Here is a 27,621-nt window from a genome sequence, read left to right on the forward strand (position 1 = left end):
TCAGAATTCACACTTGAATGTTTCGTTTAATCGCAACTTGCTGATGTCGATATTTATTTCCTCTGGTTTGTCACGTCTGTATGTTACTGTTCTTGTACAAACAGTAGGCAAAAACATCTTATCCTTGAAGGAGAAGATACAATTTTTATCAACAATTAGCTAACTTTTACGTGCAAGAAAAAGATTACTGAATATGATGGCTCTGAAATCAATTACCTTCTTCGCTGCCGATACTCTGTAATCAGCTGAAGATTTAACTTTATTGCTACTCCCCTGCAGAATTATCTGCCTGATGATAAGGACAACAAGCAACCCGATCAGAAAGGTAACTATAAAGATTATGGAAAAGACTCTAAAGTAGCTTCGTCCAGAGAAACATTCTGCAACAAAAGGAAAACACAAGTGTAAAGCCTAATGTATGGAATAGGCACGTCCTTCAGACACAGTTGTATCTACCACTGCACAGTAACATCGCATAAATGTAACGTGAGCCTGACAAAAGTTAAGGGAAAATAACTTTAAGGAAGTTAAGGGGAGAAGTTGCCATAGGGAAGCTTTTAAAGCTTGGGCATATAACAAAAGGTACTTCCGATTAAGATCCACTGTAGGAAAATAGTGAAACTATTATTCTTTCAGTCTACAGAACTAAGACTCAGGCTTCATTGTGTTGGCCACTGTAAATTCTCTGTAAGCCGGAGAGTTTGTAGCTGAAATAGAGAGGATGGATACTTAGAGATGTATGGGGCCAAGACAGTTCAATCTTCACAAGATTACAGTGCAGATCATTGGCAAAATAGGAAAGAAAATGTGGTTTCTTGAATCCTTGTCCAGTGCTCTACCCCTTGGTAAACCTCCCTCACACAGCAAGCTTTCCTTAATTAATACTAAATTAATACTAAAGTTATGAGGAAAGTATTCACAGTTAGTTTTCTCATTTATGAACAGCTGTAAGACAAAAAGACATACAAAAACGTGAAGTGACAAAAGGTAACCACTTACCTGCATTTGTGTTGCAGTGTGGACTGATTAAGCTTTACAAGATTTTATTAAAAAAAAAAAAAAAATCCTTCCATAGCCCTTTTAACTGTGCGGTTTTTATACTTGAAAGGAATATTTAAACGTTACTGAATGTGAGGTAAGCATTCTACTTCATTCTTCCTCATTTCTGGTAATGTCAAATATTGTAAGCATATCCAAAGTCATAAAACATATAGATGCCATAACAGATTTTAAGACATATTTTGTTAAGCATTGCTCAGGCAGGATTCATTATTATTAGATGTGACTTCTCAAGGAGCTTGGAAATCTTGATTTAGCAATGCTTGCCAATCACATTTCCTGTTATTCTTTCTCTTTTACTTTCCCTGAAGCTATGTGTGATTTTTCTCTTTTTCCTGCTTTCTTTTTTTGTTATTGTAATAATATGACGCACTTCTGAAAGACATTGTAATAGTGTTGAATTCAACTATTAATCCCAACAGATTTTCATCTTTCGTTAAAATTACCTAGAAAACGTCACATACCTGAAGTTTGGTCAATATAATGCAGCAGGTAAGCACATGAGGTTGTGCACTGGTCAAGTTTAGCTTGCGATGCATTGTTAGAATGATGGCACTGAACACAACTCCTGTAAAACAAAAATATAATTAAAAACCCATGACCCCTTTCTCTGCACTCCCCTTAAAGAGATTGTATCAACAGGCTGACGTATCGCTTGCACATAACTGCTTTCCTGTTGTTAGTAAAAACATTGTGACATTAATTTATTTTTTTTTCTGAAATAAGATGCCTCTCTCAGCATTTTATCCCTGTGATGCTTCTCAGAATCAACTAGTCAGAGTCATAAATTAAAACACGTCTTTGGCTTCGAGCCACCTTCATCCGGCCCCTGGTCTGCTTTTTTGATGTGTGCTTTTCAGGGGGTGTAGCTGAGGGTCCGGCACCCTTTCTTCAGCTGTCAGCCTCTAGTTCAGTCCTGGTGTTTCTTATCTATCAATCTCTTTGGGATACGCGCTGGGGCTGAAGGGAAGAGATAGGTGTAGGAAACACAGCTTTGTTAATCATTTTCGGGATGCTATGGTAAGACAAAGCCACGTAAGGCGCCGCTGCTGGGCAGTTCAGAGGGTCAGCAGCTCAGTGGGAGGCAGTGCTGTCAGTCTTGCCATCTTCACTTTATAGCCTTGCGGAGGATGGACATCACAAGTGATCCTGAAAAAGCCCTGACTGAATTTTTAATGAAGCTATGCCATCTTCTGAATTTATTACAGGCACACATTTCACAGCAACTTTAAACAAGTGGAAGCCAGCAAGGAAGGCTTAACTGCATTTTATCGAGTGAAGTCTTAGCAGTCACCTTTTCAGACATGGCCCAGCTTGTCCCTCTGGTATGTTCACCAGATGAGCTATAATTCAGATGAATACGAATAAACAACAATTCTGTTTTGATGACAATTCCCTTTCCAGCTAAAGGCTGATCTCTCACCCTCTCAGCCACAGCAGGAAGCAGAAGATTAGATGTGCTGACAGAAGGGTGTAGAGGAGCTGGGCCCAAAGACGGGGCTTCACTGAGTCTTTAAGCCAGCACCAGCCAGTGTGCCATGGGCAGCTTGGTCTCTCCTCCTTGGGCTGCTCATTCTGACCTCCACATTGTCCCTTCTTTTGCGTGGGTAAGGAAAAATGGCATGCTTTAAAACTAGCACAGCGAAGACCAAGTGGTTTAAAACTGAGTAATGGAGAAAGTTGTTCTCTGGGTAAGAGCAGCTCTGCTCTGCTGACCGATGGCAGTGACAGTGTGCAGGTCCTGCTCTTGTTCCTCACCTCCTTCTTTCAGCTGAGAAGCACAAGGAGTGCACAAAAACAAATTTGAAGAATAGTGTTGGTTTGGTGGCATTCAAGAGCAGGATCTACGGTCCATTTTTAGAACTCCAAATTTATGGGCTTTATTTCCTACCCAGAAGATTTTATATGAAGTGCCATCTTTTAATAAATCTATGAAAAAAATAGATATTCATAGGACACACCACCTTTGACTTCAAAAAGCTGAAAGTTTCACACAGACATGCAACTCTCTTAATTGCCAGTGTGAACCCCTCAGCTACAGAGAGAGAAGTCTCAGGTATGAATTGTTTCATTTTCCTACAAAGTATCTAAGAAATACAGCACGCACCTAGCCAAGCAGAATTTGTTTCAACATTACAGAGTCAAAAAGTCAAATCTAGCGCAAGAAACATACCAGTTTTCTTCACAGGCTTTGTTACAAGTAGGGCAATATTCACACAAGCGGCCAAAGCTTCTTGGATCTGTGCATTCGCACTTTCCACATACACATTTTCCTCTTCCACTGCAAATCTGGCCCTTTGAATTCAGACAGTGCTTTGCCGATTGTAACGAGCACTGGCAACGGTCGCCTTCCCAGCCAGCAAAGCATTTGCATTTACCAGCTTCACATTCACCATTACCTACAACATCAGAGAGCCTTGAGTCATATGCTTTTATGAAAAAAACCCAGAAATTCAGTTTCTATATGCATACATTTGTATTGCTGGTGCTTTACATTAAACAGAGCTAATTTAGACCTTGGCTTGCTAATTAGTTTTTAAGTTAACCATTTGGGCTGAAATTATGGCAGCTGTTTGTTGTTAAGTTGAGCAAAAGCTGCTACCTTGGTGTCATCCTGAGATGTTTTACTAGAATTTTCCCTGTTGCCTTGGATCAAAGCAGAGGGAATTAAAAATTACACAATGACCAGGAAAACAGTCTTCAGGCAAACTAAACAAACTTCTCTTTAGAAAGAAAGCATTCGATTCAAATAAACAGCAAGATTCGGCGGACAAAGGAGTACCAAGTTCATGTGCACGTGCCAGATTTTTTTTTTTTCTTTTCTTTTCAGAAGCACACAGGACAGCACTGCTTTTCTGCCTTTCTAAAAGACAGATGACTGAAACGGACAGGAGGGTACGCTGTGCTTATGAACTGTAGGTTGCTTAATAAGAACTTAAAATGCATGGCTTCAGGGATTCAAAGGCTATGAAGAACCTCTGGTGGTCTTTACAATTTTCCAGGCAAAGCAGCAGGAGCTTTAGGGCAAAATCCATGTTTTCCACGTTGCAGCACATTTAGGCAGCTGTACAACTGACATGCTGATAATGTTTAGCCACATTTTTACATCGTGTGAGAGCACCTTTAGGAAATACAGAAATAGAGAGCACATAAAGCACAGGCAGGTCTACCAAACCTCATGAGGTCTCCTCAACTATGCCTTGGCAGTACCTAAGCTTCACACACGCTGCAATGGCCCTTCTTGTGCTGCAGGGACCCACAGAGCAGCTGCAGGGACAGCCCCATCTAACAGACAGGATCCCCTAAATGGGAGCGAGGCCAAGGTACAGGCTGCTGCTTTTTTTGCCTGGGCTGGGCAAAATGGAGTGGGGAAAGGGGATCATAGGACATCTGAGAGGAAGGCTCTGCACTGGAAAATATCCACAAAGAGGCACACTGCTCAGCCATAGCCTCGGACAGCAGGTTCCCCTTGTGGTACCCCAGGGCAGGACTCCATCGTAGGTGATGGTCTCCAACACCTCTTAGATAAAGATCTCCATGTATCTTCTGCTGACCATGGCACTGCATCTCAGGCTTTAGGAGCTTGTAAGCTTGAAAGGTCTGCTTATGGTTAAGAAATAGTAAATTTGCAAAGTTGGATGGTGGGAGCGAAAAAGAGTGAGAAGATGAACAGTAATTCTTTGTGTTGGAATGGGATGAGGTAACATTATTTATCTTAATTTTATATAAAGTTCACAGTCACCAGCAGAGCAAAACCAAAGTAACTCTACTAAAGTCCACAGTATTACTCTAAATTTATCCAACTGTAGTTGAAAAAAATTGGTGCCTCAATTCACTCATTGGTGAGTACAGAGTGAAATGAAAGGATGCAGGATGGCATTACAGATTTAAAAATATTTAATTACTTCTGAGGGGGAAAAAAACTATTCTGGTAGAGATACAGTAATGATACCGATTGAATCCCATTTTTCCTTAATAACTCTTAACTTAGAAGTACATGTTTTGTATTTTGTTCATATGCAATTTTCATTTGCATGCTTTCTTTAGAAAATATAAAGTAGGCCACAAAAAGAATAAGAATTTCTAACAACTGTCTCTGTTTATGTTTCACTTCCACTCTCCTTTCTGGAGCAGATGTTCTGAACAGTGATAGCATATATATCAGTATTTGAAATGAAGTGTCACTCTATCTCTCACGAGACCAATTTAGGGTATTAGAAAATCAGAACCTCATCTGAAAGTTATGATTCCTCCTAATCTCTTAGTATCTCCTATTCCCATTAGATTGAAATATATCAACATACTTCCTGGAATAATTTTACTGTTTTATCAGTAGCATTACTTCTGAAGAAGTTCAAGATTTAAGTCCTAGACTTAGAAAAAACTCAATTAATCCCCTAAAAAGCAGTGCTGAAGTTTAGAAGACAGTGCATACCTCTGTGGTGGAGAAAGCCCAGGAGTGCGAATTCCTACCCGGCTGTTCAGGACATTTCACACACTAATTCTGCACATACAATGCTTGTGCTCGACAGCCTTGTATCACTGTTTTCAGCTGTATCATGTATATAAGCTTCAGAAAACAAAACAAAACCGAACCAAAATACAGACATAAACTCTGCAGCTTACCAGAACATAAGTTTCCCTGGTGATATGGGCAGGAAAAATCATCCATTTCACAGTACTTGCCATACACCTTGCCTAGCTTGTTTTTGTAGCAGAAACATCTTCCATCTATGCAATTTCCTTGACCACTGCAGATGGGCTGGTCCTGGTGTCGTCTGCACCTCTCAGAAGGAAGCGTATCTCTATTAGAGCTACAATTATTGTCACTGCAATGGGACTGTTTGCCATCAGAAAAAGTTTCATCAGCCCATACTCTTTTGTGCCTTGTGCTGTCTCCATTCTGACAGGCGCAGCTTTTCTGCACAGTAACGATGGCGGTTTCATTGAAACCAATAGGCTTAAGTACTGCGTATTTTCTTCCTCCAGTTGTATCACATCCTTTCATTGTAACTGATACATTGAAAAGTACCTAGGAAGAAATAAAGACAGATTTTACATCGTTATTATTTCCTATAAACTGCTTAAATTTTTTTAACACATAAATAAAGCAGAATCTTACATTATTTATGAATGTATGATAGCTAATAGTAACAAAATACACAGCAGCCATTTGTCAAATATGATATATTAGTAATAATAGGCATCATAAACACAGCTGAAACCCTAACATTAGAAGACTGACAGCAGCCTACTCTTCATGTGAAGAAAGCATAGTTCCAGAAGACAAGTTTAATACAAGTAGTCATAGAATTACCATCATCACCCTCCTGATCTTATTTAATGTGTACATTCTGCATATATTATGGAAATACTCAGTTGAGAATTGGGACTAGATTGAGCAATACAATACACAAACCTATAGTGAATGTTCTAGCTGCAGAAATGGTCTGTGCAAATAGAAACCACACGGGCTTTTGAATGGCCCTATCTACTCTTACTAAAACACAGAAATGGCTCACACCTTGGCAGCAGCTGATTTTTGTCATTCCTACGGTAGGGATGGAGCAAGAGAGTCTTGCTGCTCTTGCTGTGGCCCTGGGCAGACCAAGTGCTGCTTTGGGGTGGACCCAGTGCCTATGTCTTGGGCACACCATGGCCATCACCACCATGCCCCAGGACCTCACCCTTGTAGCGCCTGCTGCACAGGAGCCCAGGTCATTTTGGTAGTTAAGTGACTGCCATAGAGTTTGCACCAATCACTACCAAAACTCTTTGACAGCTCTCTGACATCTGTGATACTTTCACTGGACAACAATCTTGTATTTCACAAGTGGTTTGGTTTGGTATTTTTTTTTTTTTTTTGATTGGTAGGCTTCTGACAGGGTATTCTCACTACAGCTATTTAGCCTGCTGCCAGAAAACAACCCTTCCTCACCTCCTCACCTAGAAAATATAATCAAGAGGAAAAGGCGAGAAAGGAGCCCAACAGAAGCAAATACCTTCACTCTTTACCACCAAAGGACAAACATTTCCAAGTAAAAAAAAGAGAAAACCTAAGAAACTGATTGCATACGAGGTTGAAGCTACTTGCAAAGACTAAGACCATTCATTTCTAATCACTGTCTCCCCCTCCCGCTGCACCCCACATGAGAACAGCCGAGCCCTTGGGGACAATGGTGGCTTTGTGGTGAGCGGGGCTGCGGCTGCCTACATGGACAACAGGAGAAGAATGCTGTGCAGAAGCATGCGCTTCTCAGTGTCGGATTGAGGGGGCACGCAGGCTTTGTCTTGCCCTTTGCTTTTCTTCTTCTTGTTTCTTAAATGCGCCACCACACACGTAACCCCTCAGTTGCCTACACTCTCTGTGCATGAGACTTCTTCCCTTCAGTTACGGGGCAAAAGTGTGGCTATGCACTAATTAATTCATATGGCAGGTGCGTATCACGTGGGGAGGACAGGCTGCAGCCAGAGAATGTGCTTTTTATTCAACACAGAGCCCTGCTAGGAAACATCATCTTCACATACAAGACACTGCTGGAGGAATGGCAGGGAGATGGGAGGGAAGGGCAAATCATGTCTCAAGTTCGAGTTATAAAATTTGATGGGTCTGAAACACAGCAGCAGAAAGATTAAAAGAATTGTGACTAAATAATTACAACACTGTCAACATTGACACTTGCTAATAGCCAAAGTTAATTTGGCACCCTGAAGAAGCCATAGGATTCTTCCAGAATATAGTACACTGTTTTGGTAAGAAAAGGAAGGAAGAAGGATTAGACAATGAAAGGAATGTGAGAATTAAGGAAAAGCATTTTGCCTGTAAACAAATACTGAAAGGAGGATTTACAGTTAAATTAATCTCTTGAGGATGGCTCATTTTCAACAGCAGTAGAGGTTTAGGACCACATGCAATCTTTTACAATCAACTGGCTTGGCCTTTTATTAAAAAGAAACAGATATAAATATTTTTCTTTTCATTAAACAGAACAAATTCCAGCCCTATTTCTTATGACATGCACAGGGAACAACACTGGAGAAGAGCTGAGTTAAGAAGAAAAGCACAGCAAACCTCCCTTAAACTGTAGAAGTTAAGTTAATCAGCAGCAAGTCATGCAGACGAAATTCAGAAGAGCATAAAATACATCTAAATGATCATATTTAAATTTCACACATTTAATCTTCTGATTTGTTTTGCTATTTCCACACACAGACATGGGTAAAATCACACCAGCTGAGATGTATGTACATGTCATGAAGGAAAGAACTCCTTGACCCTGCTCTCCAGAAACACAGACCTCTTCCTGGCAAGTTAAATGAATTACTCTGCTAGTCCAGGCAATTAAATAAATATATCAAGGCACAGAGAAGTTGTTCTGGGAAGAAAACCGCGTTCTTTACATTAGCCAGACATTTTCCCCTGCATTTTCACGGTGCATGATCCTCCAGTTTTACAATCTGTTTCATTCAGTAGGTGGCACCAATCCAAATGGGGATAAATCATTTTATTAATTGGATTTATAAAATAAACTAATTATCCACAACCCTGAGTGTGCATGGAGACTACTAGAGCAAGGGGAGGGAAAGGTGGCATCTCATACACACCCAAGGAACACAAATCCCAGTGATTCTTTTCCACCGGGTGATTATCTTTCAGTCTCTTTACATACAGATTTCATCACAATGAACATGGCCATTGTGCCCAGTGGAGGACAAAGGAGGAGAGTTTTAATGGACGTTAGCTTTCAGGAAAAGCTTTGAGCCTCAGTTCCATAAGATTAGTGAGAATTAAAATAAGATTCAGGAAAAATAAAACCAGAGAATAATAGAGCGTCTGTGATCATTAATCACATAAATCCATTTTCAGTTTAAGTAAATCCCTAGAGGATTTCACACCCTTGCCACCCAACCGAACAGAAAATTAAGTATTCCAGTTCCTTGAAGAACGAGAACTATCAACATACTTCCTCATTATACCCCACATTTTTACATCCTTCCATGCCAGTTTTTTTACTTCCATCAGGACAGATTGCAGTGACATTGAAATGAAGACCTTGGATCTGGTTATCCACTTGAATTTTCACTTCAGAGATTAGTTTCTGTAACCAGAAAACAAGTTTTAGTTGCATTGCATCTGAACGTATAATGTGCATTAGTGACTAACACCAAGTACGACTACTATGTCTGACTAAAAATGAAGAAAGCTTGTCTGTGTGAATAAAGGAATGAATTAAAGCATTGTTTCCCATATAAAGACCCAATTACATTCCAAATATACACAACCACTGAACTGGTAATTCTGATAAAGAGGATTATGCTTTCCAGATAAAAACGTTTTCAGCTTTTCTAAAATGGTTTTGAGACTGTATTTTTGGCAATTTGAAAATCTATTCTAACAACTGTGTGCAACAAAAAATGCATATTGTTTTAGAGCCTACACTGCCTTTTAGCCAGACATTTAAAATAAAACAGTAAACATGCATACAAGTATTGTTATCCAGCAGAAAAGGTTCCTAATGGACTTGACACACTATAAACTGATATTTTGCATCTGTCTTGGAAAAGATTTCTCTGAACAAACCTTGGGGTGATCTAAAGGCTACTGGGATTATTCTTACTGATTTATTTGGGTCAGCTAGGACTACTTAAGCCAACAACTGGTTGATTCCCATTACGGCTTTTTACAATATAAAACAATGAAAAAGCCAGCTACTTTGTAACTTTTATTTACTGCATGCTCTCAAATCCTACTTCCTTCCAAGAAGGAATATTGCTTCTTGATGTTTTGAATATTTATTAAAGCTCTGTACAAACCTATAACCTGAAAATTTCACAAAGAGATCATTAGAATTCATGGCATATTAGTGTTTAAAAATTAGTTTAATGGTATATTTTTCCTGCTACAAATGGAAATTTAATTACATGAAACTGAACAGATGTTTATCTTAGTAACTTTTTGAAAATTAGTGACTCATCTTTGGATTTTTAGCCAGGGATTTTCAGCCAGGGTTTTCCACAACTAAGCCTAAGGTTTCCCTGCCTAGAACAAGAGTGCAAGAGGCCCACTGTCATCAAACATCAACACTAAATTTATTTTCTCATCTAAGTACTTTTGCTTTCAAGAAAGCAAAACATTCAAGCGCTGTTGACTGTGTGTTTGTATATTATAAGCCCCTAAAACTATGATAAAAATCTCAAAGTATCAAATCCAGTGAAGTTTAGGATGGGCAGGAAGATACTGTCTAAAAAATGAAAATAAGGCAAGAGCGAACTGGGGGTGGTTGGAGCAGGAAAGTCCCACAGAATCTTCCATTGAACTAAATTATTATTTTGTAAATTTTCGTTTCCTCTCCTTGAATGTTTGCCTTGCACTGTGCTCTAAGAACCAGGATACAATTTAGGATGGACAGTGTAAAAGTGGCATACAAAAGGACCATGATCTTCGTTTTTTTGCCAGCAATTTCCTGCAACGCCCCATACTCAAAATGAGATTTCTCAGTTTTATAAGAGGAAGCACAGTATCAGTGAGAACTGCTCTGCAATTTGATTACACCTAACCTCCTCTGCTTTTGAGTGTCTTTGCCTTCTGCCAATGTTTCCGACATGACAGTGAGAAAAATGTGCACAAACCCACTCTGTTGACTAGGAACAGACATGGGACTTGGCTCTTCATTACAGCCAATCTGCTGAAAGCAAATAGCCTGATTTAGATGGTTAATGTAATACAATGGATAATTTCAGCCTCCCATGTCCAACTAACTAAAAATAATGTGATACATGTTAATACCTTGCATATAGCTTTATAACTGGTTTTTCAACTTTTGGAACTTGCATGTTTGTGTAACTTGCACACCTTAACAACATTCAACCATCTAACCCATCACGTTCATTTTGATGCTGCTTTATGGGCTCCCTGTGCTCTAGCACATTAAACGTATACCACTTGGCTTCATTGTAATAGCTGTTCATGCCCCCTCTTACCAGGCTGTCTTTCATTCACTATCAAGATGCCAATTTCCACTTTCAAGCTGCCATTCCCTGTCAATCATTTGTGGGAAATGACTCTACGCTCTTTCCCATACTATTACTTTCAGTTGAGAACTCCAGGCAAGAATTCACAAAGCCATTTCCATTGTTCTCTCCCAAATCCCTATCAAAACTCTTCTTCACTGCCATGCCTCAAACCCCTGAGTCATTACATTGCTTTGTGCCGTGTAAATCCTGCTTTCCACAATATCCACTGTTGTCAAACTACCTCCTTGTAAATTCACACGTGTTGCCTATTTTTTGAGAATTATGCTGGAACCCCCCCCAGATACTGCATTATCTCTTTGCTCTGAATTTATATGGTGCCTACACAGCGGGGTCTGGTCTTTAACTAAAGATCGGAGATGCCAAAATTCAAATAAGTCAGACATTTCTTTTGAAGCTACATGGCAACATGTGCAGAGATTCAAACAGCATACTTAGAAGCATCCTTAGAAAAGAAAAAGTACTAGCTCTTGCCTTTGAGACCCCGACACCCTGGGAATCTGAGAGGTATCGTGGAATTGTGTCACCCACCAACACCAACCTGGACATTCAGAAAAGTAGGGAACTTATCCTCGAGGACTTCAGAGAGAAGCCAGGATCCTGGAAATTCCAATTTTAGGGTATGAAAGGTGAAAAATCCCTGTATAAACATGGCATACAGCATTGTCACTCTCATCATACCTGATAGGCTTCTACCACCAGATCATTGAGATTTGCTGCTTGTGATTCTATCTGTCTTGCAACAGTACCAGGCAACAGAGGTAACAGATCCTATGAAAAAATACAATCGTTTATTCACAGTTTTAATTTTTAATAGAAATATTGTGGTTTCAAAATTGGAAAAAGAAATCAGGTTTCTAACCTACTTTATACCAATGGAACTGGCTTCCTTGAACTGCAAAAATAACATTGATGTTATTGTCAATCAACTTTTCAGAGAGCTGCCCAAGAGATGGATGTTCCTGCAAAATACAACAGAAAAGAGAAGTCTGCAGATTAGTAGGGAAAACCCTTATATGTCACATATGATGCAATACAGGATTCCAGAACCACCCCAATCTTTATTTCTAAATGTACAAAGAAATGCTAGGCCTACATTTAAAAGAAGGTAGGACCAAACAAACAAACAAACAGATCATGACAAAAAAAAAAAAATCATCAGGGCATCAGCCAGACTGCATGCACGGGTGCTGCACAGTGGGAGGACTAACTCATACAGTACTATTTTGTTGGGTTTAGTCTGATGCTTAAGAAATATGGATGTGATGTTGTCCATGATCCACCTGGAAGAATAACAAGATTCCTGAGAATGACAGGTGGGTTCTTGTGCAAGTCAGGGAGAAATAACAACATGTGGGCACAGAGATGAGGTGTACTTGTGGGAATAGCAAGGAGAGTAATTAAAAGTTTGTTTCTCCGAAATATATTTTGGCACCAGGGATCAGACACGTCAGCTAAATGCAGCCACTGGGTCAGGTTCTATCAATGTCAGTATCCTGTACATATCTTTCTTACAGTTGACAGCTTTCTTCTTCTCTCTATGTCCAAGAACTGCCTTAGGAGTGATGCCTGCAGTCCTCACTGTGACAATCATCTGCTATGTTTTCTTAAGCACACTGGTGCTTGAAGTAGGTAGCATGAGTTTCACATCTCTCCCTAGAAATGACATTGCTCTATTTGGTGAAGTCCCTATGATGGCATGCCCTGTGCCAGTGACATGCCCTTCTACACTTCTCATTGAGAGATCTGACATGGATTTGAGAACAAGAGGGGCGTTGCTATCTCTTCATCTAAGATCTGGAGAAGCACAAGGGTGCCTGTGTGGTCCCAGTGAGCTTTGTCCCTGGGCGATGTGAGATCCCTCCAGCTCCAGTACTCTAAACCAAACTGTATCTGAAAGTCACCACTTATTTACCATACATCTGTGAATACTTCTCAAGAAGTAAATTCAACACTTAAAATTCATGACTAAACACAGAGGAGTGACTGGAGCCTTGGCCTTTGTTTCCCCTTACAGAGATTTCATCTGGACACCTCCACTGATGTCAGGTCCACCTCCTTCCCCCATTTACTTCTGCTGTCTTTCTTTTCCTGATATTTTTCACCATCTCTCTCTCACACAAACACACTCTGTTTCCCTGTACAATTCATTCCTCCTCAGAGTGCCACTTGTCACTCACGGCACCCTGCAAGTCAACTGCTCTCCTAACAGTAATCTGAATGCCAAGACAGCTGAGACAAAGTTATGCAAGGGGGCAAAATCCATTTTCCATCATATTAAACCATTTTAAAGAGCCTCGTATATAAAGAACAGAGGAGTTTTTTGCTGCAGTTTGATCTTAGCCAGGGTCCACGCCTCTCTCAACTTTTCTACCCTTTGGTAAGAGATTATATTCCTTAAGGTAAGTGATGAAAGGTAGCAATTAATGGTCCTTCTTACAGCTGCAGCTGGGGATCATGCCATATGCGAGGGTTTCAGCGAGCGTGCATTCCCACTACACAGCAGCTGTGGGGGGACTGCAGCAGCCTTATTGCCATTCTCAACAGCCTGCAACACTGTTCTACAGCATCCTGCCTTCTCCACGACCACAGACCCACAGTGGTGGGGCCTGCATTGGCCTGCACAACCCTACAGGCCACATGCAACTGTCTGCCAGATCACAGACACACCAAGTGGTCCCAGGACAGAGGCGAGTGAAGCCAGACATTCTGCAAATACCTCCTACACCATAACTGTGTGAAAGACAGGACCAGCACTGACGGATCATGAGATGGTGATCAAATAAGTCAGTCTTCCTGCTTAACACATGATGCTACGTATGTTCGAATTCCAGCAAAGTGGCCCTTCAACATCTCTACAGCTAATGGCAAAACACTGGGATCAGTGCTATCAGAAATGGGTTTCCAAGCCCTCATGAAACACAAACTTATTCAGATGGAGCTTACTGAAGTCAAGAGATGACAGGCATAGATGTGCAAGGGTTGCAGGGACTAGATCCCCAAATTACCTAGTCTGCTTACAAATATACTTGTCAGATCTAACTCCCTAGAGTGTCCAGCTTGGTTAGTAGTACATTAAAGCTTCACCTCACATTAGAAAGAAAAATTTTCTTTTTATTAGAAGACACTTTTTTTAAAAAAAAAAAACCATCAACAGACCCACAGTATCTTTTTCATTTTAAGCATGTAATGAGATGATGCAAGGAGCTGTTGGTCACTCATGGAGCCTCGTTTTGCTTGCTGTACTTTATGTATTTTTACCTTATCTCTTCCCAGTATTGCTCAGGTTAATGTACTTTCATTTTAGATCATCTCTCTTGGTCCAATTACATCATTCATTTTATTATTTTAACCTAATATGTTAAGCTGAGAGGATAACTAATGCACATGCTAAGTATTTCAGAAAGGGAGGTAACCAAGTACAGATGGACTAGATTTCTTTCCTGCCTTATGCTTTTTTGCTGACCTCTGTGTGACTGCTTAGCAAAAGTTAGAAAGAAACAGGCAGAAAAGTGGCTAACTGGAAACACTTCTGATCTAAGGGTTAAGCTTATGTAAATAAATAAAACAAAGTCCGCTTTGGACTTTGGCACAAGGAGGAAATAAAAATATGCCAAAACGCAATCTTCTCAGGACTACCAGAAGCTAAGGATCAAAGTAGGAAAACAATGTGATTACAGACGGCTCTTTAATTTAGCATAGCACAAAAAAATTGCATTGATAAGGAGAAGCAAAATTATGTTTCATATGATGTATTCTTAAAAAAGCTGATAGCCTTTCATGAAATGTCATTTAAATATCAAATGCTCTTTCCCCTCCCCCCCCCCCGATTTTACTTGTTTACTTGAAATGTCTTTATGTGTCTCTATGACTAAAATAATCACAGGCTATACACCACTGAGAAGACAAAAAGCAGGAAACCAGTACACCTACCCTTATAGACACTATTGTGTCTACCATGTCCAATCTACTCCAGAAAATATCTAATACTGAGAAAGATTTCCATTCTACCCCTTTTCTACTACTAAGTGCATGCCCGCTATTACATTTTGGCATACAAGAATTAGCCCATGGTTAAAAAAGATATGGGCTAGCAGTCAGAGAACACATGGGCCAAAACGTGCCACCACAGGTCTAAGCATCTTTCAAGGTCATTTCATCTGGGTGGCTGAAAAGACCACCTCATTTCACAAAAGGCATCAATAGCAATAATCATGGTGATTTCTTATTGCATATGGGACAGTAAAATCATGATCGTTCAGCCCAGAATCCAGAAAACACTTTCTTCAGCCAGCCATCAATCTGTCATAGTTCCTCAGAGATTAATAAATTTTGCCTGTATTTTATATCAGTGAGGTTTTCCAGCTGAAATAGAAGTTAATTTCTCAAGTTGAACAGAAAATAAATATAGTTGTTTTTTTTTTCCTGAAACAGACAATATCTTTATTACCAAAGGAGTTCTGAACACCAGAATAAGATTTGTACCTTCAGCAATTGTTAATAAGCAGAGCAAACTTCCTCTCATTTATACCACTGAAATAAGGAGGGGGGGGGAAGAAAGAAAAATAGATACAGGGACACCATAACCTGTAAGTATGCTCTGCTTTGGGAAGGGAAGGTTTTGGGATTATTTGCTTTAAGTAGAATAAAGGAAGGGGTTGTTTTTATCCCAGGGACACTGTAGAAATACTGAAACAGAACAGACTGGCTAGAGGGAAATAAATAACCCTGACATCTAAGAGGTGACAGAGGGAGTATATGAATGCAAGAACATCAGATAATCAGAAATCCAAACAACCTTCCTGTTAGCACACGCTCAACTCCCTCCTCCGCTCAGCGAGGTCCCGAACACCCACCGATTCCCAGAAACCTCCCGTATTTCATGATCACACACCACACGGCGGCTGCTTCCTGCTGCCCCACCATCCTTGTAAACACCCGTTGCTGGGATTCAGTTCAGGCTTAATTTACACACAGCCCTCACTGACTTCACTAGTGCAGCTAGCACAGAGAGTAGAACTGTAATGTGCTCTAATGGTACCACAGTTCGTATTTCTCTTCTCTGGTGATTACATGGCAATTAAGTAGTGATTCACGCTTCTTAAATAAATGATTCATATGTATTTAAGGAAATAGCCAAAGCAATTAAAACCTACAAATCTTAGGAAAAAAAAATGCCTGTCTTCAATCACTCATGACTATACATTCTTGAAGAAATTATTTTGAAATTTGCTAAAAATATCTGCTGAAGGTGAATTATCTCGCTACAGAGGATTTGATGCGACTTTTCAAACAGGCATGTATTACCACACATTGGTTTTATACTGTGAGTTGCACATGTATTTCATGCTACATTACCGCAGGAAAGCTTTGTGCCACAAAAATATTTTCTAGCCCATCACAGTTGAATTAGCTCATTGCTGTTGTACATCTCCTGTTTTAGTCTTACCAAGCCTTTTCAATCAATGCAACTATGCATCTTCTGACCATAAAGCATGACCACTACCTTTGTCTCACTAGCAGCATCATGCAATTCCTACATACGTATGTAAGAATTGCTCATCATTATGAAACGGTAACAAAAACCCCACACCAAACCCAGTAACATATTCTCCTCTGCTGTGCCTCTGACTCAAAAATACTGTATCCTAGACAAAACCAATGTCAATATTTCCCAGTGATTGATTCTTCATGTCACATCTTGCCTACCTGGGAAAACACTATTCTAACAACTGAATTAAAATCAATGCTTTGCCAGCAATTCAAAAACCTCATTTATGCAGCTTTACACCACTTCTCTGAAGGCAGGATGTACGACATATACCTTACCATACTCGTAGCTTTGATGTAGACATTATCTTTCAAGTGACAGTTTCCATCATGGGGAATTACTATCCCTGCTAATTTACTATCAAGAGCCAGATGGGAAGTTTGATCTGTCATCACAAGAAGCAGTCGCTTTGCTTCTTTGCGCCATCCAATGTGGCTCTAAAAAGAAAACAGAATTAAGCATAAGAAAGCAGTAAGTACCTATTTTCTAAAATAATAAATAAAAAAATGAATGTGAAAGTCTACGTTCAGATACTGCACGGCTTAGCAGCACTGATTTAAACCAGGCTACTTAAAGCATTTTGCGTGGAAACATAACAGATGTCCTGTATCTGAAAACTACTACTGTGAGTCAGAGACCCACCTACCACTTTCTTTGCTTTTTAAAGATCTCTCTAAAATATATACAAGTTATACACTATACAGTGCGCTTGGGTAACAGCTGCCACATCGTGTGTCACTATTACATACAAATGCCAATGCAGAGCACTTGTGTAATTTTCTGGGATTCAAAAAGTATTACAACTAACAAATATGCATTCATTCATACTGGTACTTGGTGCTCTCTTCCGTTTTTGCTTTTCTATTTATTAACATGATAGTCTCATCATTCTGTAATTTCCTTTTCCTACACAGACTTCCAGAAAGGACATTGGCATATGATCAACCAATAAACTGAAGTTTGAGTGCCTTCATGCACCTGCAAATTGAGAAATTTTTTATTATGCAGCAAAATACTACATCCATCCACCATCCTAAGGGATCAATAGCAAAGTGGCATCCACAAGGGTGAATTTAATGTGTTTTAGGAATTCAGTGAAGTGAAGGAGGTAGCAGGTCAAGCTTGTATCTAAACTGGGTTAGGTACCAGTTTGTATTTCCATAACATTTATTTCCCTGCAAGTACTAAACAGCTGCTTCAAATCAAACTTTAGAGGCACACGAGTCACCTCATATTCTTTTTCGTTATTCCTTCTCTCGACTATTCCATTTTTCCTCCTTTTCCTCCTTCCTTGCTCCTCCTCCCTACAATGCTGTCTCATCTCTACTATTTCCCTTAACGCTGCCAGCTATCTTTCATCTCACGAAAAACATGTATCTGCAATATGGTCCACGTATTCAGCCAGGCTTCATAACTTCTCGTTCTCTACCTTTCCTTTCTTTGCTTCGCAAAGAGGAACTTAGCTCCCTTCTCAGGCTCATGCTAGCTCTGAATGGGGAAGGAGTATCTCCTAATAGTCGGGATAAGAAGTACAGATGCATGTGGTGTCTTCTCCATCTTACGCATTAGGCTCAGCCTCCCTCAGACAATCCTAGACAGCATTCCCCTAAAAAGGGGCATTTAAAATTTTATTTATAAACAGGTTATATCTTAAATAGTCTCAAATTCTTCTCCATCACAGTAGAAACTTCTTGCTCCTAGACTCCATCATCTCACTTTGTCACCTCAAGTCTCTTACCTACATACATCACAGCAACCAAAATTTTAAAGAAGCTTCATGTCCTAACCTGCTAGTGCTGGCAACAGAGGTGTATTGGTTAAAGCAAGATGAAGCAAGTTCTAAAGTTCTGTCGCAGGCAAAATGAGTGCACATTAACATAAATTATAGTCCATGATGGTAGTTAGGAATTACACATTGTTCTCATCCATTTTGGTTCACAATTTGGTTAGCAGGAAAGCCTCCCTATTCTCATGAATTTTCCATCCTATTGTTTTTGGAAGCATATATTATTCTAGAGCTCACATGTCATAAGTGTGGAATGTGTCCAATGAGAAACACTGATTTAAGGAATTTTTCCAAAGCTTCAGAATGATTTTTTTATAACAGCTGTGATCACAGTGTCTGTGAAGAGTGGCTTTTATTTACCTGTTTTACAGCTCATCAAAATGTGAAAATAAAATTGGGGCCAAAGTATTAATTTTTAACACCATTTGGATTCCTTTTTGGCCTTGATTCATTCTAGTGCTCCAAAAGAGAATGTGAAGATGGATGAGATAAAAGAATTGTCCTGACATCATCCCAAGAGATGAGAAACACACCAAGCCTGTGATTTGGACAGGAGTTGAATTACTTTCTTTAAGAGCACCAGAAAGAGCATTAGAAAACCCATATGAATCAGCCAACTCTCAAAATTGCTATTGCACTACTATGCATAGAAGAAAAAAAATATGCAAAAGAGCCCTCTAGAGCAAACAAATTCGTATTATTTAATATGCTTATAGCTTGGGAACTACTGATGCACACCCTTTCCATCCTTTTCTGCATGGGAGAAGTGGCGATGAAATTTTATCAATATGCAAAAGTGAACTCTTAGTTGATTTGTATTGTTTTTAAATTCTTTAAAAGATGAGATAACACCAAAGTGTATTTGTTTTCCTTATCTACATGGGCAGATATGAAACCAATCCTTCAGTTTTCAAACACATTCTTAAGTAGAAGGAATGTCAAATGGTTTCTCTTCACTTAGGAACACAAGGGGGGCTTTAATAATTTTTAAACAAATTTAGTAATAGGCTGAAATTAGTACCTGTGCCTGTTCAAGCAAGAAGCAGTTGCTTTCATCATCCATCCTACACTGGTTAGATTGGTTAAAGAACATCATTAATCAATACTGAAAAATATGGCCTTATACTCTCCTTTACCAGTTTCAATGGGAAACAGAAATGTATAGCTAAAGGGGAAATAATGGAAAAGGAGGAAGAAATCTTATGGTTATCAATCCTGGAACTGACATGACATTTTGAATTCAGGAACACTGAGCACTGATATACCTACACCTATATCATCTATATCTATATCTATCTATCTGTGTCTGAAATACCATTTAGTCTTTCGTTAATAAGCTCCTTACCTGGCAGACAGCTGCTTGGAGCATCGCATCAAAACCCCCTTCAGGTGTATCAATATTCCCAGAAATCTTTTGTTTATTCACTGCATTTCTGAATTCTGCTATATTGTCAGTCAGGGATAGCACGTGAATATAACCGTGAGGAGGCATACAATCTAAATTATAATCACTGTACAAAAACAAAACAAAACAAAAGTCTAACACATTCTATATTTTCCACTTGAAGGAGATGAAAATATTCCCTATCAAGTCATAAAATCCTTCTACTAATGAAGATGTATATATGCACTGTAAAATAAATACTTAACGAAAGGAAAATAACTTCAAGTGAGATTAAGTCCAGTAGGGATTAATTTGAATTTACTCTTGAGAACAGGTTTTTAGGGTAAGTTATGGAAATGTATACAATATAATTTAGTTCATATAGTAACAGTACATATGTAGTGTTTCTGCACAGAATGAGAAGAAACATGATGTGAGTGACAGTATGATCTCAGAGAGTATGCCACCCCTTTTGGAACATCTACGGAGCTGTACAGCTTTGCTTTTCATTATCCTGAGAAAGGGCTATTACACCGCAGCATTAAGATCCTTTAATAGCTTGATACATGGGCTACTGGATCAAAACTAAAACAAAATTTAAGTGTCTACATCCACTGTTAGTATGCAAATGTACATAAAACTAATATTGAGATTAGTGACAATTACCTCATTAAATGGATGGGAAACTCCATTTACTCTATGGTCTTAGTTGTAAGTGATACTTTTTCAAATTACATATAAGGAGAGAAAGGATGAAGCCTGACATAAGTCAGCTAATGCCATAGCAGTTGTACAGGTCGCTGCTCTGCGACCCATTTAGGGCAGTGGAATTTACAGCACAAGCTGAGGTGCTCATCCGATTCAGAGCTGCTGAGCAGGTTTCATCTCTCTTACCCTCCGATGCACACAGTGCAGGCCTCTGGACCATAACCTGCCTGCCCCCGCCTCAATTTACAGTCAAGGAAGAGAAACTGGCACTGGAGGGATTAAGACCTCTGCAGCTGTCTACTTCTAGGCAAAATGAATCGTGTCCTGGCAGTGCTAACTGATCTCCACTGACTATATAGGCAGCCTAGAGGACTACTTCACAGACATTTATATCTATCTAATGAACTCCACTGCTAGTGCCCAATTCAAAAAATCACTGAAATCAAAAAAGATACTTATGGACTTCATAGAACCTTGGATCATATCTTCCCAGGAAAGATAGCAGTAAGCAACAAGGTATGAATAGTTAATATCCACTTTTCCGAGTATTACAGTTTTATTTACAGACTTGAACTGATTATGAATAATCTTATTCTCCAGGTTTTGGAAGCAATCCCTCACTTTATGTAAGTGTTGAATGCAAGGTGTAAAAGACATGGCATGAAAAAAGAAATGCAAGCCAGAACACCTTTCTTACTTAAAATGGGAGTTCATTCATATTACAACTGTGGCATTAGATCAGAGGATCGCTTTTGTTCATTAAATAAGCTGAAAGAAACTGCATTCCATCAACAAAAGTAGAGTTTTAAGTAAAGAGTTAATGAATACATGACCATACACAAGAAGAGAAGTCCTAGGCCAAAAAGTACAAAACTTTGTGATTAATCTAGGCAACATGTATCCAAAATAACTAAGACTACAACAGTTGACTATAAAATGAAATGCAAAACATATTCAAATATACCAAAGCAGCATGTTGCTTGGCTTGGTTTGGTAAAGAAAATATTGCATATTTTTTCTGATATAGAAAGCTTTTCTGAAATCACTCACCAGATATTTCAGAAGTAAACATTGCATAATAATTTTCAGCATTTTCTTAGGAACTTTGCTGGAGAACCAAGGTATAATGAAAGAAAGAGATTCTGAAGAGCTTTAAAAAGAAATATGCATAATGCATATTTGTGTAATTAAACAATTTCTTGGTGTTACAGTAAATATAAAAAGACTACATACCTGCATTGGTTATGGATTCTACCCGGATGAATGCTAATATAGGGTGACACAGTTTTATCCACATATGATCCAAATCCAAGTCGAAAATCAAGAGAAATATTTGCCATCTTTTTAGATAAAGCAAATCCAACGGAATTTAGTTTTTCTATATTGTTGTGCATAGAGGCTGAGACATCAACTAAATAATAAAGATCCACAGGATATTTCTCTAGAGGACGAACTTTTAACATAAAGTTTGCTTCACTTCCTGATTCAAAGGAAACAAATAAGTTTGTTTACTATTTTTGAATGGACACTTTTAAAAATACATTTATTCTTGCAGCAACCTCAGCACAGTTGTTTGTGTCAGCAAATAGAAAAACAAACAAACAAGAAAACCTCCCAAGAGTAAATGAAATCTTGAAGCATCATTCAAAAATATGCCGTAAAGGGGCTCTTTGCAGAACATCTTGGTTTTCTTTTCTTGCAAGAACACTGTGCAATTTATTGTAAAAATTTGGCTTCTGCCCATTTTCTTTTAAATTCCTGGTTATTCGATCCCTTTGGCATTATACTAAAAAGCAGTTATGACTCACAAAGGACACAGGTCTGCACGCCAATTGTGGTCAGTCATTTCAAGGTTGACAATTCTAAGTACGTAAGTATATCCTGCAAATAGTTTGTCATATATGAGTCTAAAACTATATGTGTACCATAAAGACAGCACAGCCTGAAAAACTCAGGTAAATTATGCTTCAGGTTTTTATCAACCTACTTCCAAAGATTCAATAAGAAAACTCGGTAGGATGAAAATATTTTTTTTTTAAATAGAGGTTTTAATATTAAAAAATCCATGTTTTGGTGGATATTTCAGGATGATAAATGTCTGCCTCTCCTGCAAAACCACATCATTACATCATCATATGTAATAAAAACGTTAATGGTTTGGAAGCCAGTAAGAAAAGTCTCACATTTTTGCTTGCCTAATATTCTGTAGTGCCAGCAAAAAGAGTGAAGTGACTTGAGTATGGGCAACGTTAGGTACAGTAATGCATGGCTTCAAATTGTTCATGCGAAGTGTGAGCTCACAGATTAAATGAGGGAGTGGGATTGCTGCATGATGAGTGCAGAATGCAATTCAGGATTATGCAATGAAGATACAGCGAAGCACAGGAGGAAAGGAGACATAGAAGAATTATGTAGGTTTTCAATAAAAGCTATCTAAACACATTCAGGAACAGATTCACTAAAAAAATCACCGGAAATGTGACTTATCTATTCATGACATTTACTACTGCATATGACATTGCTAGATAGCATAATCAAAGTGCATGTTACAAAGATCTGACCCAGAGAAGTTAAACATGCAAAGTACTTTCTTCCAATGGTCTTTGAACCTAATCCACCTGAAAATTTCAGGATTTGTCTGTATCAGGTCTTGCATGAAGAAAACAGAATTTCAGTGTGCTGTAACTTATGTGTTTCCTCTTTGCCAATGTAAATCAAATGACCTTTTGTAAATGACCCTTGCAAGTCTCCAGTTCGCATATAGTGAGATGCTGAGTGCAGCTTTTATTTTTTCCCACATGAATCCTGACAGTTGGGTATATGTAAACAGTGACAAATAAACCTAGTATCAAAACAAAACCATCTTTGTCTGCATGATTATACTGTATCAAATTTCTGTTCTGAGGCACAACTACAGCTGTATATCTGTGTATTTCCCGGGGGAATAAAATATGGGCAGGATGTCTGTATATCCAAAGTTATTCTTCTGGAGTCTTCGGAACTGCAGTCTTCTGCCTCCCTGATGCAAGAGCTTCAGCAAAGCATATGGAACTCCAAATTTAATTTCACTATTTACAGGCAAAAAGGTTCATTAAACCAAATTTTAGAAAGCAAAGTGTTTTCTATGAATCCAGTATGCCTTTGGAAATAAATGTGACTACAGACACTTCTAGAGCTAGCTCAGCTCCTGAGAACATTTCTCAGTACAAAGCAGAGTACCAGTCATTTCTTTGGAAGGAGAGTAGGGCAAGGAGACGATGTTACTTTCTTAGTTTTATTATTATAAAGATGGAGAACCAGAGTTCCTTTGTGCTTTACACTCATGCAGATCCTTTTTTTCCCTTGTAATTGACAGAAAATTATCTTTTACACAGTGAAGATCAGCAAGATACTATGATAACTCAGACTTTTCCTATTCACTTAATGTTTTTCTACAAACGATTGATCCCTCTTAAATCACGGATTTCTTTCTCCAACTATCGTTTGCAAAATAAATACATAAATTAAATTGTATGATATGAAACATACTCTGCATCCCTTTATATCGCCTTCCACTTCTGCTGTTGACTACAGCTCTTTTAGAGACAGACAACATGCATTGATTTAACTTGAGTTCAGCTGAGGGCAAACAGATAAACTAGAAAATCTCAGATCCATAAAAGGTCTTGTAGCTTCTATTAGGGTCAGGTGTCTCACATTTAATAAATGAAATGTTAGGCAGTGAATACCTAAGTCACCTTTAGGAATACAGTCCCCTTCTTATATATTGGCTTTGGTGTCTTCACAGTTGTCTAGTCAAGGCACTTAAAAGTAACCAAATAATCAAGAAGCTTATCAAATGATGAATTTAGGAATTCTAACCCAATTTACTTTCAGTAAGGAATGCAGTTTATATGCATGGAAAACTATTTGTGTAAGTGGCTAAAGAAAAAGAATAAAGACCACAACTGAAAAGACTACCTAAAATCCCTCTTCCACTTATCACTTGCATTATTCTGACCATCAGCTGTGTTTGACAGAAACACTTCATGCTTAAGACCATACTTGAATATGGGAGCAACACCATCATAGTCCTACCACATAATGTTATAGCATCATTCTTCAAAATAATTATTCCAGCAGCTTCTTCGCAAAATATTTGTACTTAATATTACTGTATTTTGTTTAAATTGACTATAATATCAATGTGTTAGAGACAAGCCAACCTGGACGCAGTTGGACTGAAACTTTTCCTGGTGTCACTTGTGTGTTTGTTTCATGGTCACTGGGGATTGTGACATGAACTGTGGGACTTTCTACAAAATCAGACTGGCAGCCTCTTTTCATTAAGTTGAAAACAGTGTCACAGCGTCCCTTCTGGATTGCGTCGGCCATGAAATCCTGTTTTATAAGAGACAAAAAAGTACAAAACAATCTGAGCTGAAAAAAACCAACTGTAATATCTTCAAAGGAAAAAAAGAAAAAAATAGTAGTCTTTGAAACAATAAAATATGCTCCTATAATTGCACAAATTGTAGAACAAGTTCATGGAAGCCATATGTTTTTAATAAGGGCAATGACAAAATATTTAAATTAGAAACTAAACCTAATTGCCACGATGACTTTTTTTCTACAAAGGACAAAACTTTTGTATGAGAAAGAGGATCTTGCACAATCAGAACAAGCTGACTTTGAAGAAAAAGGAAACTATGTACTGTCTCTACAAAAAGTCCTGTGCTACGCTACGTGTTAGTTATACCAAGAAAGTGTCATTCATATAACATCAAACCAGGTTAGTTTTCACAGGAATCCACTGGTAGTGTTACTTAGGCTAACATTTAAAAGTAGCAGCAGAAGTCAGCTTTAGATTTACCTAACCTGAATTTGTCTATCACAGATAGAAGTTTTACCCCATACTCTACACCAAATCCAAAGACCAGCTGGACTATACCATTTCAATCCCCAGAAAGAGGAAGCTGTGTAGTACAAGACTAGACAGTTTAAGACGCCACTAACATAAAAAAGGCCCTGTAAAATGTGATTAGTAGTAGGATGATCTCAGAAGCAGCACATCCTTTGTTGCAGTGAAAGGGCAAAGTTGCCAAAATCGTGCCAACATGATCCAATGCAAAATTCCTTCCTGACCACAAATCTGATGATTAAAATGATCCTGATCATGCAAGGAAAAAAAAAGACAGGATCCTTTGTACTCTTTCAAAGCATTGGTCCATCCCAGCCACAGCTGGAGACCAAACAATGGACAATCTCTGATATTTCAGAAGCAGATGGGGAAAATAAACAATCAAAAAGTGCGTACAGCCAACTGTGTATTAGAGAATAGTCATCCAGACCCTGAAAAGACCAGAGAAAGCCCTTGAAGAATGAGACTCAACAACCATGTATCTTGTTTTCCAAGTTCCAACTCATTTTTGTAGTCTACTTCTGATATATTTTTTCCATAACCTTCTTTAATGTAGACAACAGAGACTACTTTTTTAGGTTACTGTTATTTATAGACCCTTTTTGATGTATCTACATTTCAAAAAGGTAGATTTTTAAATGTATAAAGAACTTAGCCACTCTCATTGTTATCAATAACGATGAATGTAGCATTTTCTGAAGTTTGCTGGGGGGCGTATAAAGTCAAAGCATCTCAAGTGTTCCTCAGGGCTGATTTTCCCATTAAAAAAAGTTGTTTCAATGAAGCAGGCATGCTAAGCTGAAAATCGCTCCTGTAACTTTGCTCTGGAAAATGTCTATCTGCCTTAATACGGGTTTTGCCATTCCACAACCATGGACTGTGCGTAGGTAAACCAGCTATCAAAGCATGGTCTAAGAAGATTTGACAAACCCCTGGCTTCCCTGACCAGCTCTGAGGATTGACAGGAGAAGTGAAGCAAGAGAAGCAGGGCAGAAGTGAAACCTGGTCACATCTGAGCACCCAGTTAGAAGGAGACCTACTGCAGCTCCACAGCACTAAGCTATGGAAAGCTAAGAAGTGCTGTTCCGTGATAATTACAGATGTAGCAGGATAAAATCGTGCCCTTTGTAAGACAGGACATCAAGCCACAATAATGTACCACTTGACATTGTAATCTGTTGTGCCATCTACACATGCCCTAAGGCTCCTCTTGGAAAACAAGCCCTCCATGACTCTATTGCATTACTTTTCCTTATGCTTGTTTCAGACTAAGTTATATCATCCCAAGACACAACATCTCAGATAAAGTTACTCCAGTGCCTTACATTCCTTATCCTAGGAATTTTTCTACCATCTTTGCTAGTGAAAGCTACTACAGATAATTTGCATGTGACCTTCAAAAGCATATGAGTTTCTAATTGCCAGTGATATTCTTAAAAGCCTCGCTCCTCTGAAGTGCTTAAAATGGTCCAGCCTTACTTGAAATCAGGTAATCAACTGTTTTTTTTTCTGTCAAACAAAACCAGAAATTCCCGTATTCTTACAGTTCACAAAGCAATAAACATTTCATAATTATTCTTGCTACCTAAGATCTGTCTTCTGTGATAAGTCTCAGAACTGATAGTTTCAAGTGTCAAACCAAGAAAAATACAATTTTTTTTCCATTTGTGAAAGGGTCATAATATATGGTGAAGTCAAAGTTAATTCTACTATTAGTACAACCTTCTGCTAAATTCAATAGGCATATATGTATAGATTTGCTCTGATATATAATGAGGGCTAATATAAACTACTGATAAGTAATTTTGCTTTTGAAGCCAAAAACTGTCGAAGTCCCAAAGTTATTATAAGTCTGCCAAAGCTGTCTACAAAGCAGATGGAATGCATTAAAATGTTCTCACTTTATTTAAAATTACTGCAATTTTCCAAATAAAAGATTGCATTTTCTCCTTTGGAAACAAAATATATTTCACATGATTTCTCAGGTTCTGTCTCCAGAGGTCACTTAAAGATTTTCTTACTATTTCTCACTGTAATTTTCACGGTTTAAAAGTCTTCTGTCTTTATAAAGATCAGAAGCAGCTAAAATATAAAGTCAAAAGTAAGTAAGCAAAATGCCATACCTCTTGAGCACACCATCCACACTCTGGACCCAAGGCAAGACACTTTGTGCATGTTACTGCATTTGAAGTGGCACATCT

The 27,621-nt window shown here is 38.6% G+C and overlaps 1 protein-coding gene across 1 annotated transcript; it reads right to left on the minus strand.

Moving 5' to 3' along the window:
• ITGB8 (integrin subunit beta 8) lies at positions 1-27,621 on the minus strand. Its single transcript, XM_009638681.2, has 13 exons — positions 27,544-27,621; positions 24,726-24,900; positions 21,754-22,000; positions 19,774-19,939; positions 16,921-17,079; positions 11,958-12,053; positions 11,773-11,862; positions 9,024-9,158; positions 5,686-6,091; positions 3,233-3,458; positions 1,524-1,627; positions 217-380; positions 1-123 (listed from the first exon to the last, which is right to left on the minus strand). Exons 2-13 carry the CDS (start codon positions 24,892-24,894, stop codon positions 1-3), a joined length of 2,085 nt encoding a protein of 694 aa, XP_009636976.1. The 5' UTR covers positions 24,895-24,900; positions 27,544-27,621.

Source organism: Egretta garzetta, unplaced genomic scaffold, assembly GCF_000687185.1.
Source record: "Egretta garzetta isolate BGI_Z169 unplaced genomic scaffold, ASM68718v1 scaffold94, whole genome shotgun sequence".
In the NCBI taxonomy this organism is placed as follows: Eukaryota; Metazoa; Chordata; class Aves; order Pelecaniformes; family Ardeidae; genus Egretta; species Egretta garzetta.